Genomic DNA, 12330 nt, shown 5'->3' with positions numbered 1-12330 from the left:
AGCCTTTATGGTTTATAATAAATTTTACCCCCGATTAAGTCATCAATCTTTATGCAAACTCTGTAAATTTTTAAATAATAAATGTTGATAGCATAGAAAGTTGTTCATAGTAAACTTTATTCATTATTGATTTTTTACATTTTATGCGATATAATTATATATACATATATATATAAATTACTTCTTGTTTGTTCCAAAATGTTGGATTAATACCACTTTAGAATTAATTCAAAACTCAAGTCTTAGGTAATTGCATATTCTTTCCCTTGATAGTGAAAATAAAGTTAGCAGCACTTTTAATATACTTAAAAGTTATCCCTTCCTTTACAAAATCTTAAGTTCTTAAAAGCATAACAAGAATAATGAATGAGCTTCCCTTTTTGCATTTGCATGTAGGAGTACAACAAGAGAAAATAAAAACCGACGAATCAGAGCGAATCGATGCTATCTATTGGTTTGGGCTTTCCTTTTCCTCTTCAACCTCGAGGCAAAAAAGGTAAATGGATAGGACTTGGCACAAAAAAAATTCTCATTAATATACTCCCTTTATGCCTTTCCTTAACAAGCCAAGTCTCCTTACCTCTTCACTCGGCTTTCTTGGGAAGGTTCTTGTTTGTCCACAAAATATCAAAACTTTCCAATAGGAGCTTGCCCAAGCAGCTATGAACACCCTGGATGTGATGCGAAAAAGCACTCAATTATGCTTTATGTCCAGTTTAGTGCCTTATTTGGACTATAGGTTTAGAGTCTCAGCCTCATTTATTCATTCAAGCGGTAATTGCAAATATCACCTTTAAGTAGAGAAAGTTGGTATTACACCCTAAAATTTGTAATTATGAAATTAAGCCCTCTAACTTGTATAGTTGATAAAATTAGTGTTATCTTAGTAGTTCCCTTTTTATATATATATAACTTTTACTATTATGATATTGAACACAAAAATTTGAGGGTGTGCTAACTTAAACCCATGAAGCTTTGTAGGTCGTTCACTATACTCAATTGATTGAGTTGGACCTTTACCCCTACTCTAAAATAGTTGGGTTCAGTCCATGGTGATCATCTACTTGAGAATTAATTTCTCATGGGTTCTTTGATACATAATGTTTTAGAGTCAAGTGAATCATTCTATATGATTAGTTGAGATGTGCATAAACTGATCTAAAAACTCATGAATATAAAAAAAGAACAAAGTTTGGGTACTAATTTTAGTTAAATACCTCTTTTGTATTCTCTAGTTTGATAGTGGAGACAAGGGCATGTGCATAGTGGATTTCTTTCTAGTGGTCGCCGGAGTTTCTCCAATTTTGGATTTCTTTGTGTAAATGAGTGTTCCCATTTATTTTGTTGTTTTTCTTTTAATTCCTCAATGCCTATTCATGTGATAGTATTGAAAGGTTTTTCCCAACGCATTCATTGCCCCCACCTTTATTGTTTTGTACTTCCATCCTCTTTTTGGAGAAGATAAAGATGAGCATGGAACTTTAAGGATTCAAAAACGTCGGTCTCTAAGGTTGGTTGTCTGATTGCTTTGTATGGCCTCCAACAACTCCAAGAACTCAATAGAACCGTTGAACTTTGGATTGAAGTTTAGTTACAGTAATCTCTAGATTGAATGCCACTCTTTTTCTGTTTCAATCTCTTTATGGTTAACAAAGCATTCCTTCAAATGAGAGATGATTGAATGATTGAACCAGGGACGATTGGAAGCACTAGAATCAAATGACCCAAAAAGAATGGGTTCTTGGTGTGAGATAATGTAATGCTTTGGATGGGTAAGAACTAAAGTTTATTGTTGGGGCAACAAGTACTTAGAAAGATCCAATGACCCAAGAATTGATCTATCCAACCTAACTTGTATCCTGGGCGGGTTGTGGTTTCACATAATGAAAATTTTATAGGTTGAGTTAGTTTATGTGTTTACCTAAAATAATTTCAATTACATGAACCAACTTGAACTTTTTTATTTTAAAATGTATAGGTATTTTTTATTTTTACTTAGGATACAATTATATATTTTTATTTCATTATTTTTTTATATTTATCCTCTAACGATTAGAAATAGTTTTTTTTATCAATTTGAAAAGAAAATTTTTGTTATGTAAATTGAAGCTAGCTTGAATTAAAATATATGAAAATAATTTAACCAACTTTTTACATACTAACATTTTACTTGGAGCAAAAAATAAATAAATGATTCGAGTTATCCAAACAACCCAATTCAATGTTTCATGGTTCAATGATTTTGAGTTGTAACGATTTTTGAACAAGTCTATTGACAATTGAACGATGGAAAAAATAAAATAAAGAGGTTTGAGGAAACAATATTTAGAAAGTCGAACAATCTTGAAAGGAAACATTTTCATTGATGTACGAATCCCATGGAGAACAAAAACACAATCCAAAAAAGTTACAAATTACAATAAACATCTTTAGTCAAACAATCTAAATTGACACATTTACATATACATTAACATTTTAAATTTATCACACTTGACTACATAAACATTGTAAGTTCCAAAAATTAATAGCAATAACTAATAACGTATATTCATCTCATTACCACGAAAGATTGTCAAATTCCGGTGTTCAAAGTCGTAACCTGGCATTGTATCAAACCTTACCGAACCATGAATTAAGAAAATTTCAAGTGCTCTGTACTTTTTATCTACCGGTAGTTCCATTAATCTTATGGGACAATTGATGATCTGCAAGGTTCTCAAAGTCTCTATCGAATTTTCAAGCCATCGAGGTAAGCTTTCCACTTTTGGAAGCTCCTTGACCGTGAATCTTTGAAGCTTGAATTCGACTTCTTCTAAGTTTAGTGTAAGTTGCTTGCATCTCCAAATCATCAAATTTTGTAGTGATTTTAGATACCTCATCTCGTTTGGCAACAATTTCAAGGTATTGCAATTATATATCATTAGGGTTTCAAGGCCTGCAAGGCAATCTGGCCGTTCAAATAGATTTTCTAGGTTCTTGCACCCTCCAATGGCAAGAAATCGCAGAGAGGTCATGGTTCCAACTCCGTTTTTGTGCAGATGAAGCTTGTTTGTTGTTACCCACAAGTATCTCAGGCTGATCAAATTCCTTATATCCTTCGGCAGGTCTTCAAGTGCGGAACAAGAATCAAGAATTAAGGTTTGCAAACTTTGTAGATCACATATTGAGTCTGGTAGATGCTTGATTTTCTGATTGCCATGCAAGTCGAGGTATCTCAGGTACTTGAGTGTTCCTATGGAATTTGGAATTTCCTGAAGGTCTGCATTGCCTAAATACAACAATCTTAAGCATTTGTACCTCCAGATGCACTTTTCAGTTAGGGATGCATTAGGTAGCACCATATTTCTTTCTTGAAAGGCTATGGATCTTATTTCAGTGATTTCTTTGGAATGATTGTTGCCCCACGAGCCCTCAGATTGTTCTTGTGTGATTTTGTGTGCAAGTTTTTGGATGAGAGGGTGCAATTTAATCCAGTAGCCAAGCCCATGTTCTTCAATTTCTTGAATGAAACATCTTGACCATAGCTCCATGAAGTACTTCTTACCTATATTTTCCATAGCTAAGTTCTTCTCTTCAGGTGAATGGAGGAGCCCATTTGCCATCCATAACTGAATCATATCATTTGAAGAAAATATGCGATCGTTTGGTAATTGAGAACAATACAGGAAACAAGGCTTCAATTGTGAGGGCATTTGATCATAGCAAACTCTGAGTACATGTAAAATACCGTCTTCCTTTTTCTCTTGGGGCATCAACTTTTTCTCGATGTTTTTCCATTCAGCTATGCTAGTTTTTGAAGATAGCAAGCTTCCCAGACACTTTATTGCCAAAGGAACTCCCATGCATTTCTCCAAAAGTTGATCAACTATTTTAGTGAGTTCTGGATTTTGTACTTCTGGACTGTTTCTGAAAGCATATTCTTTGAATAAAAGAGATGAACTTTGCTTTGACAGCTTCTTAAGTTTGAAAATTGTTTGATATCCCCTATCAGGTTCACATTCTGTAACTTGTGGAATTGAAACGTCTAGATTCTGAGCATCTTTTGTTATCAATCGGCTGCTTTCAGATTCTCTGTCACCAGCCACCGGATTTTTCTCTAAGTTTTTCTCAGTCTCATAGATCATGTTTGCTATAGCGCCTGCAGTTTCCTCAGTTTGTGAACCTGGAACTGCTTGGTTCTGAGTATTTTTTGTTAGTGACTGTTTGTCTGCAGATACTTCGTCACCATTCGCCAGATTTTTCTTTGATTGTATCTCAGTCTTGTAGCCATGGACATCTATATCTTTGGCAATTTCCTCAGTTTGTGTGGTCACTATGATCTTGCTGTCATGGTGTCCCATCTCCAATAATTTAATTAACACTGAAGTGGAACACTTATCCAAGTTGGTGATTGAAAGGTCTTGAAAGACGAGCAAAAAGGTTTCCTCTCTCTGAAGTCGTATAAACTTAGAAAGCAATTGTTCTGTCGTCAAGTCCTCCCGAGTTTCTTCATTGTCTGCATGACTGTAAACCTCTTTCACCAATCTATGTGTATTAAAGCCTTCTTCCACACAAACCCAGTATCTTCTAGTATACCTATCAACTACATTTTCATGATTGTACAAGAATCTGGCCATTGTGCTCTTACCTATACCTGCTTCCCCAACTATGTGGAAGAACCCATGAGTATATTTATTGAAAACATTCAAAATGCCATCATATGCTTCGTCATAATTTCTGGAAGCATGTTTTAAAGGGTAAAGCAATTGCCAACTTGGTTTCAGGTGTCTTGTTGAAATTTCTGAAGCACTAGGGAAAGAGTGTGTTGTCTCCATACTTATGGAACCGATGTGCTTTACTTTGAGATGAAATTCATACATTTTGGCTGCAATTTTATTGAGCTCGTCGCATACTTTGTTCCTTTTAAAATTCTGTTTCAATTTATTTGCAGAAATTCGACTAGAGCACGAGAAATGGGCAAGTACCTGTTTTCCAGTGTCCTTTTGTTTGAAGAATTCCCATTTGAATTCATCTATGGAGTCCTCAACTTGGTAAAAGACATTTTGAAGTTCCTTTAACCAATCATGTAGACGTTGATTTTGTTCTTGCTTCTCTTCAGCATCCAAAAGAATTGCTTTGAGGCTCGACATCGTATACTCTATTCTTTTTTGGTAGGCTGGGCAATCTTTTAGCTTAGTCAAGATATTTTCAGCTTGGGTGTAGATGCAATAAGCCATATTATTTTTGGAAAATATCGCTCCTCACAGTTTGTTGAGTTTGGAATGGTAAAAATGGGGCTAGTTGATATAAGCACCTACTCCATGGATTCTCTTTGTTTTTGTGAAGCAAGATAGCTTCAAAAACTCAACTCTTTGGAAAGGTATCTTCTTCCCTTCCATTCTCAAGAATAGAATAGGATTACTCTTAGGTTTTGTTAATTACATAGACAATAATTTAAATAAAAGTTTTAGAGAAGTTGAAATTAATTTATATTTGCTAGGTGCTGTATTTCTGAACATTGCTCAATTAGTATAAAACTTGAAATATCAACTTCAAGATCTTTCCTACCCACTTATGGAAATTGATAAATTGGATCCCTCTATCTACGTAATCTATAAGTTTTGGTTTGTTTATACATTTTTTTTCCCCTGTTTCTGTCTTCTATCTTAGTGGAAATATGAGTCATGTTTGTTAGAGAATCTGAAAACTAAAATTTAAAAATTAGGAATTAAATGAAAAATAGATATGTGTTTAGGTTTTCACATGTGTTTGTAGCAAAATTCAGGAATTGTAACCATTAGAAATTAGTTGCAAGTATTTACCAAAGATTAGTCGACAATAATCTATTATTAATGAACATCTTTTATGTTAAAAGAAAATTATAGAATTATTATTTTATAATATTATATAATTTATAGGATACTTGAAATTTAGTGAAATTTTGTCTATCTTTTCATAACAAACTATGGAGGCAAAGGATTTAAAATCTAAATTTTAACAAACATAAGGACTAACTTTTAACTTTAACAAAATCATAAGACAAACTTTGGAATTTAACCTATAAATTATACTTATTTTATTTTTTAGTTTATTTTACCTCATTAATGATGTTAGACACTGATGTATCAGTTCTATTTTATTTTTTATTCTACCAATGTCAATGTCATTTTTTTATTTGCTTCATATTTTCAATTTAATAAATAAATAAAGGGTTGCGAGTCGGAAGGAGATTTGGAGATTTCAGTGTTGGAGAAAAAGAATAAAATTAGTTTTAAATTTGGGTTTATTTAATTAAATTACATTAATTATATTTGTACGTTGGCATAAAAGATATAAACAATAAATTAACAAGATTTTTTTAGCTATTTATTAATTTAAATAATACGATGAATTTAGAATCTAATCATTCAAGTATAGATAGTCTCGTCATCATTCCCTATTTTGTTAGAGAGTTGATAGAATTTTAAAAGAAATATTTTTCAAAATTTCTAGGACTAAAATAGATAGTTTTAAAAATTCAGGAATTAAAATAGAACAATACGGCAGAGTTTAAGGATCAAAAGATATTAATCTAACTTTTTTTATGATTTTAAAGATTGAATTGAGTTTCGAACGTGGTATACTATATTTTAAATTTAACAAGATTACGTAGTTTTAAATTTAAAATTCAAATTCAAGATAAAACATAAAAAAAAAAAGTATTGTTTTCAAAAACAAAATTTAGATGGTCTATTAAATACATATTTGTTGATATTCGTTGAATTCATTAAGCTTATTGAATTTAGAAATATAAAATGTAATTTTGATTGCTAACTAAACGTGCCTTGGTTTTTATGAAAAGACCAAAAGTGTTCATTCTCCTCCTTTCTTTAATGAACAAATCAATTTATTCTTACTTTGTTATAGCCTATCTTGCTACATATACATATATTTATACAATCCAAAACTTGACTCTTCGGAAAATGTATATTCTTTCCCCTCGTAATGAAGAACAGTGTAGCAGAAGAGGTGTTGGTACCCTCTAAGCTAGTAGTTTTCAAGATGTAAGTAGGGTAAATTTGAAACTTACCAAAATCTAGAAAAAGTTTAGGAGTATTTTGTACGATTTAACATTTTAATATTTAAAAAACTAAGTTAAGGAGATGTTTGATCTATTCAATTGATATGGGTGAAGTTAATTACAATAAGAGTTTTCGTAACGAGTAACAAACAATTGTTAGAATTTTATATCACCAATAAACTTTTAACAAACATATGATGCGCTGATAAATTTAAAAGTTGGATCAAAATTTTACCAAAAGAGTTTAATTTAAATACGAATTTTGTAAAAACATTTTTTTATTAAGTAAATCCAAATGGAACTTTAATACTTCAAGTTAAGCAATTTTTGCATCTCAAATATTAAATTATTCTAATTTTACAAAATATTGACTTCTTTCGCAACTCGCACTCTAAACTCTAAACCCCAAATTCCATTGACAAACTTTTCTGCAAAGTTTAATCCATATTTTTTGAATCATCTATGAAACCAAACAAAAAATTTGGTAAAATTATAAAACAAACAAATAAATAAAAAGAGTATTTTGAGTTTACCCTATATCTAGTTGTCATTAAATAATGCATATTACCCTATATTTATTTGGTTTCTATTTTTAATAATAATGTATAACATATTACACCACCTATAGGAAAAAAATGGAAAAAGTGATAATAAAAAGAAAGCTACTTAGATTAGTTCAAGTTCTACCCTAATAAGATTAAGTTGTAAGCTTTTTTATTTTAGTTGGTAGGAAAAACTTATATACAAAATGTACTATGTTCCACAATCCCATAGCTCTTTAAATGAGTAGCAATTCCTTCCAATACAAAGTATATAACTTTGCTTCTGGGATGTGATTTGTCACCCTTTCGAAATTCATGAACGACACCATCAACTTCAATCGAACTACATCCAGGGGTCTTTCTCATCTTCTTAATTTTCATTGTCTTTCTTAATTTCGATGCATCTTTCCATCTATGAACAGAAGAATATAAATTTGTCATAAGAATGTACGTACCATCTTCATCCGGATCTATCTCCGTCAACTTTTGCATCACACTTTCACCAATATCGACATTTCCATGAATCCTGCACGCACCTAATAACGCTCCACAAGCAAAGACATCGGGCCTGATTTCCATTTTGTGAACAATCTCTTCTGCTTCCTTCACCAACCCTACACGACCAAGAAGGTCAATCATGCAACCGTAATGTTCTGATTGAGGTCTAAGCTTATATTTATCTGACATCTCAAAAAAATACTTCCTCCCTTCAGCAACCAATCCGCCATGGCTACAAGCCATAAGAAGACCTAAAAATGTTACTTCGTTCGGCTCGATACCAACTCTAAACATCTCGGAGAAGACCTGGAATGCCCAGTTTGCTTCACCATGCAAGGCTAAACCAACAATCATGGCAGTGTATGAATAAACATCCCTCTTTTTCATGCTCTCAAACACCCTAAAAGCTTCATCTATACTTCCACATTTTGCATACATATCAAGAAGCGCATTACCAACAAATTCGTCGGCTAAAATATGATTTCTACGCATGTATGCATGAACCCACTTACCTATTTCAAGGACTCCAAGGTTTGCACAAGAATTCAAAACCCCCACTAAGGTCACTTCATCTGGCTTGACCCCTTTGTTTTGCATGATACGGAACGTATCGAGAGCTTCCCTGTACCGACCTTGGTAAGCCAATCCCGAAATCATAGCATTCCAGGTAACAACATTTCTCACAGGCATTTCGTCGAACACTTTGTTAGCAGAGTTCAGATCATCACATTTCAAGTACATATCTATCAGAGCATTGCCCACAAATACATCTGCATTCATGTCAATGTAATAGCAGATGTAGGAATGCACCTTTTGACCCAAATTCAGGTCTCCCAAGTTGGAGCAAGCAGAGAGGACAACCACCAGAGTCCGCCCATCAGCTCTTAGCCTCAAATCACACATTTCCATAAAAGCTTCTATTGCTCTGCTGTATAGCCCGGCCTTCGTAAACGCTTGAATGAGTGTAGTCCAAGACACTAAGTCTCGGTGAGGACATTCGTCGAACACCTTCTGGACATCGTGGATAGAGCCACAGACGGAATAAAGTCTCATCAGTGTATTAGTCACATAAACGTTTAACCCCACCATTCCAGTCTTGATTGAACGAGCATGAATCTGTTGGCCTTCTCTAATCCCTCGAGTCCGAGCCAATGCCTTGAGAACAAGTGGTAATGTGAACCCATCTGGTTCGAGGCCGATGAGAAGCATTTCGTTCAAGAATTCCATGGGCGTGAGATTGGTGGAGTTGCGAGAAATGCTGCGGACGATGGCGTTGCAGAGATTAAGGCGGAATTGAGCATCATGGGAGTGAGTAAGAAGGATAGAGCGAATGTAGAAAAGGTCAGGGGAGGAGGAGGAGGAGGAGGAGAGAAAGATGAGCTTGGGAATGAGGTTGGGGAGAGAGAGAGAGGGTGTTTTAATGGCGACGCCATGGATTTGCTTGAGGTGAGATAAGGATTTGCAGGAATGAAGGGAGTGAGGAAAAAGATGGAGTTCTAGGGAATTCATACACCGATTTGGATATGGCTGTTGTAATGTTATGGAATGGGAATGTTTCCTACTATTTTCTATTACTATAAGAACAACAACAATTCAAGAATTTGTTTTGGAGACATTTCATCGAACACTTGAAGAGCAAACACCAAACACCCACCCTAAAGTAGCAGCAATCTAGACCACCATTCAAAGAACGCAAAAAACTAGAGAGAACATCTTTAAGAATTAACCTCAAATCAAACACCTTGTCAACATAACCTCATCTTTCAAATCTCTTCACACCAAAACACCATATCCAATAACAGAAATTCAAACCACATCTAAGAAACACAGGGAACTAAAACAAGAAAAAGAGCCCCTAACAGAAGAATAGATCGAAAAAACTTAATTGAAGTCTGTCAGACCGCCTTGAGGCCATCCCAGCAGGTTGAAGCCTGCCAAGAACGATCCTCTACAGCCGCCAGACCAAGGTCTGTTTGAACCGTTAATCACGCTCTAACCTCAAGGCAAGAAACTCATCCACCAGACTTTGGTTCTTGTCTCCTTAGAACTCAAGGACACAGATGTACAACCTATAGAACAGATCCTGTTCAAGTAAGGTCGTGACACTTGAAGTCCATATTCATATTTAAATAGTGCAGAATCATAGTGTAAATTTTCGATGTGGTTCAAGGTTGGCCATTTTGCTATTAGGTAAAAAGAAAGTTCATTATTACTATTATTATTTAATGTGTAAATTTGAGATTTTATTTTATTTTTTCTTTTAACACGAATTTAAGATCGTAGAGATAAAATATTATTATTTATATATTTTTTTAAGTGAATGAGTACGAATAAAATGTGATTTTTTTTTCATAAAGTTAAGATATGTTCTTAAAATAGAAAAATCAACGTGAATGAATAAAAATAAGATAGATGGTCTGTCATCTTTTATTATTTTTCAAAAAAATATTTTAGATTTGATAGTATAATTTTTCAAAAAATATTTTAGAATTAGATAGTATTTTTTTTTTCCTTCCCGAGAAGATTTTTTTTTTTGGACAACACAAACAAACTAAAAATTAGTACCAAAAATTGGAAAAAAGTAAGATAGGGAGAATAAGAGAAAGAAATAAACCTACCCTACAAAAATCGAAAGCAAAAACCTAAGCCATGGATTTGCTTGAGGTGAGACATATGGATTTGCAGGAATGGAAGAGAGTGCTCCTCAATAATTTGACCCATTTCATCAAACACTTTTAAGAGCAAAAACCAAATACCCACTCATCCAAGTAAAATCCCCCATCTTTCAAATCTCTTCATTCACACAAACACCTTATGAGCAAATCAAACACCCACTCATCTAAGTCTCTCATCTTTCAAATCCCTTAGGAGCAAAAACCAAATGTACCCACCCACCTAAGTAACACCCTCATCTTCCAAATCTCTTCACACTTCACACAAAAGGCAGCTATTCATCTTTCTTGTCTCCTTAGAATTCAAGGACACAAATGTACAACCTATAGAACAAATCCTATTCAAGTGAGGTTATATTAATTCACCTTCATCTTTCTATTTAAATAGGGTGGATTTTTCTGCTAAATTTTCAATGTGTGGGACGTTGCTGTCAATATGGTATAGGCATTTTTAGTGTGTGGATTGGGATTGCAATTAGGTCAAAAGATGTTATTAAATCTTGAATTATTGAAATCATAATAGTTGAATAAAGTTATAAAAAAAAAACTTACACATGGAAAGAAAGGAAAAAAAGGTAAAACTTATATTCAATTACAGATATGTATTTTAAGATCTTGTTGTCACACTGCTTGTTTCAAGATACCAATAAAACAAGGACAGAAGGATATAAGATGCATGATCTTGTACACGATATTGCAATGGAAATTTCAAGGGATCAAAATTTGCAACTAAATCCTAGAATATATTAGAGTAGGAACTTTAGAAGAAGGAGATTAAAAATGTTGAATGCAAGTCATGCACGATTGATTTCTTTCAAAAGATTCCTCACAATATATATGAGACACTTTTTTAATGTTAAGATAAGAACTTTGTTTGTTTGCGTGTTTCGAAGATATCTAGTGATAAGTTACCGAAGTCAATTGGTCAATTGAAATACTTGAGATATCTAGAGATTTCAAATTATTTAATGAGATCAAAGTTTCCAAAGTCTATTGTTTCGCTTCATAATTTGCAAACACCTAAGTTTTTTCATTTAATTTGTTCTTAATTATTGAAGAATTACCGACGAACTTTACAAATGTGGTTAATTTAAGACACTTGAAATTCAATATGATTGGTTACAAAACGCCTCCACACTTAAAGTCAATTGACTCAACTTCAAACATCGTCTCATTTTGCAGTCGAGTTTGAAAAAGGTCGTAAGATTACTTAGTTGGGTTCATTGAAAAACTTGCAAGCTAGTTTAATTCTTTTTTGTTCGGAGAAAGTTGAAAGTAAAGAGGAAGCAAATGGAGAAGATTTGGGCAGCGAAGGAGAATTTGAAAGAGTGGCCCATGGAAAGAAAAGGTAACAACAGGTACAATGATTTGAAAGTATCGGAAAGACTTGAACCAAACAAAAATCTCCAATCATTAAGAATTCATTACTTCGGAAGAAGACGTTTGCCTAACAATATTTTTGTTGAGAATTTAAAAGAAATATATTTGTATGGTTGTAATAGTTGTGAAAAGCTTCCAAAGCTTGGGCAATTGAACAAACCTAAAGGAACTTGAGATTTACAGATTCGAAGGCCTCCAA

At 33.5% G+C, this 12330-nt stretch overlaps 2 protein-coding genes and 1 non-coding gene across 4 annotated transcripts; all 3 read right to left on the bottom strand.

Moving 5' to 3' along the window:
* Nucleotides 1-2534: 2534 nt before the first annotated feature.
* LOC103486832 (putative disease resistance protein RGA1) lies at nucleotides 2535-5129 on the bottom strand. Its single transcript, XM_008444941.3, has one exon. The coding sequence runs from the start codon at nucleotides 5127-5129 to the stop codon at nucleotides 2535-2537; it is 2595 nt and encodes an 864-aa protein (XP_008443163.2).
* A 2602-nt stretch (nucleotides 5130-7731) lies between these two features.
* LOC103486837 (pentatricopeptide repeat-containing protein At1g08070, chloroplastic) lies at nucleotides 7732-10260 on the bottom strand. 2 transcript variants are annotated; one of them, XM_017044282.2, is made up of 2 exons: nucleotides 8592-10260; nucleotides 7732-8195 (listed from the first exon to the last, which is right to left on the bottom strand). In XM_017044282.2, exons 1-2 carry the CDS (start codon nucleotides 9586-9588, stop codon nucleotides 7777-7779), a joined length of 1416 nt encoding a protein of 471 aa, XP_016899771.2. In that variant the 5' UTR covers nucleotides 9589-10260; the 3' UTR covers nucleotides 7732-7776. The 2 variants fall into 2 exon arrangements, with proteins under 2 accessions (XP_016899771.2, XP_050939958.1); XM_051084001.1 differs by having other exon boundaries at nucleotides 7732-10258.
* Nucleotides 9969-10180, bottom strand: LOC127149160 (small nucleolar RNA U3). The gene has a single exon (XR_007820564.1). It is a non-coding gene; the product is annotated as a small nucleolar RNA U3 (small nucleolar RNA).
* Nucleotides 10261-12330: the final 2070 nt, after the last annotated feature.

This window comes from Cucumis melo, chromosome 4 (genome assembly GCF_025177605.1).
Source record: "Cucumis melo cultivar AY chromosome 4, USDA_Cmelo_AY_1.0, whole genome shotgun sequence".
Classification (NCBI taxonomy): domain Eukaryota; kingdom Viridiplantae; phylum Streptophyta; class Magnoliopsida; order Cucurbitales; family Cucurbitaceae; genus Cucumis; species Cucumis melo.
This window is presented reverse-complemented; position numbering and strand designations above follow the sequence as displayed.

What these genes read in the sequence shown, in the direction of transcription:
- LOC103486832 (XM_008444941.3), bottom strand. Translation starts at nt 5,129, where the DNA reads ATGTCGAGCCTCAAAGCAATTCTTTTGGATGCTGAAGAGAAGCAAGAA.
- LOC103486837 (XM_051084001.1), bottom strand. Translation starts at nt 9,588, where the DNA reads ATGAATTCCCTAGAACTCCATCTTTTTCCTCACTCCCTTCATTCCTGC.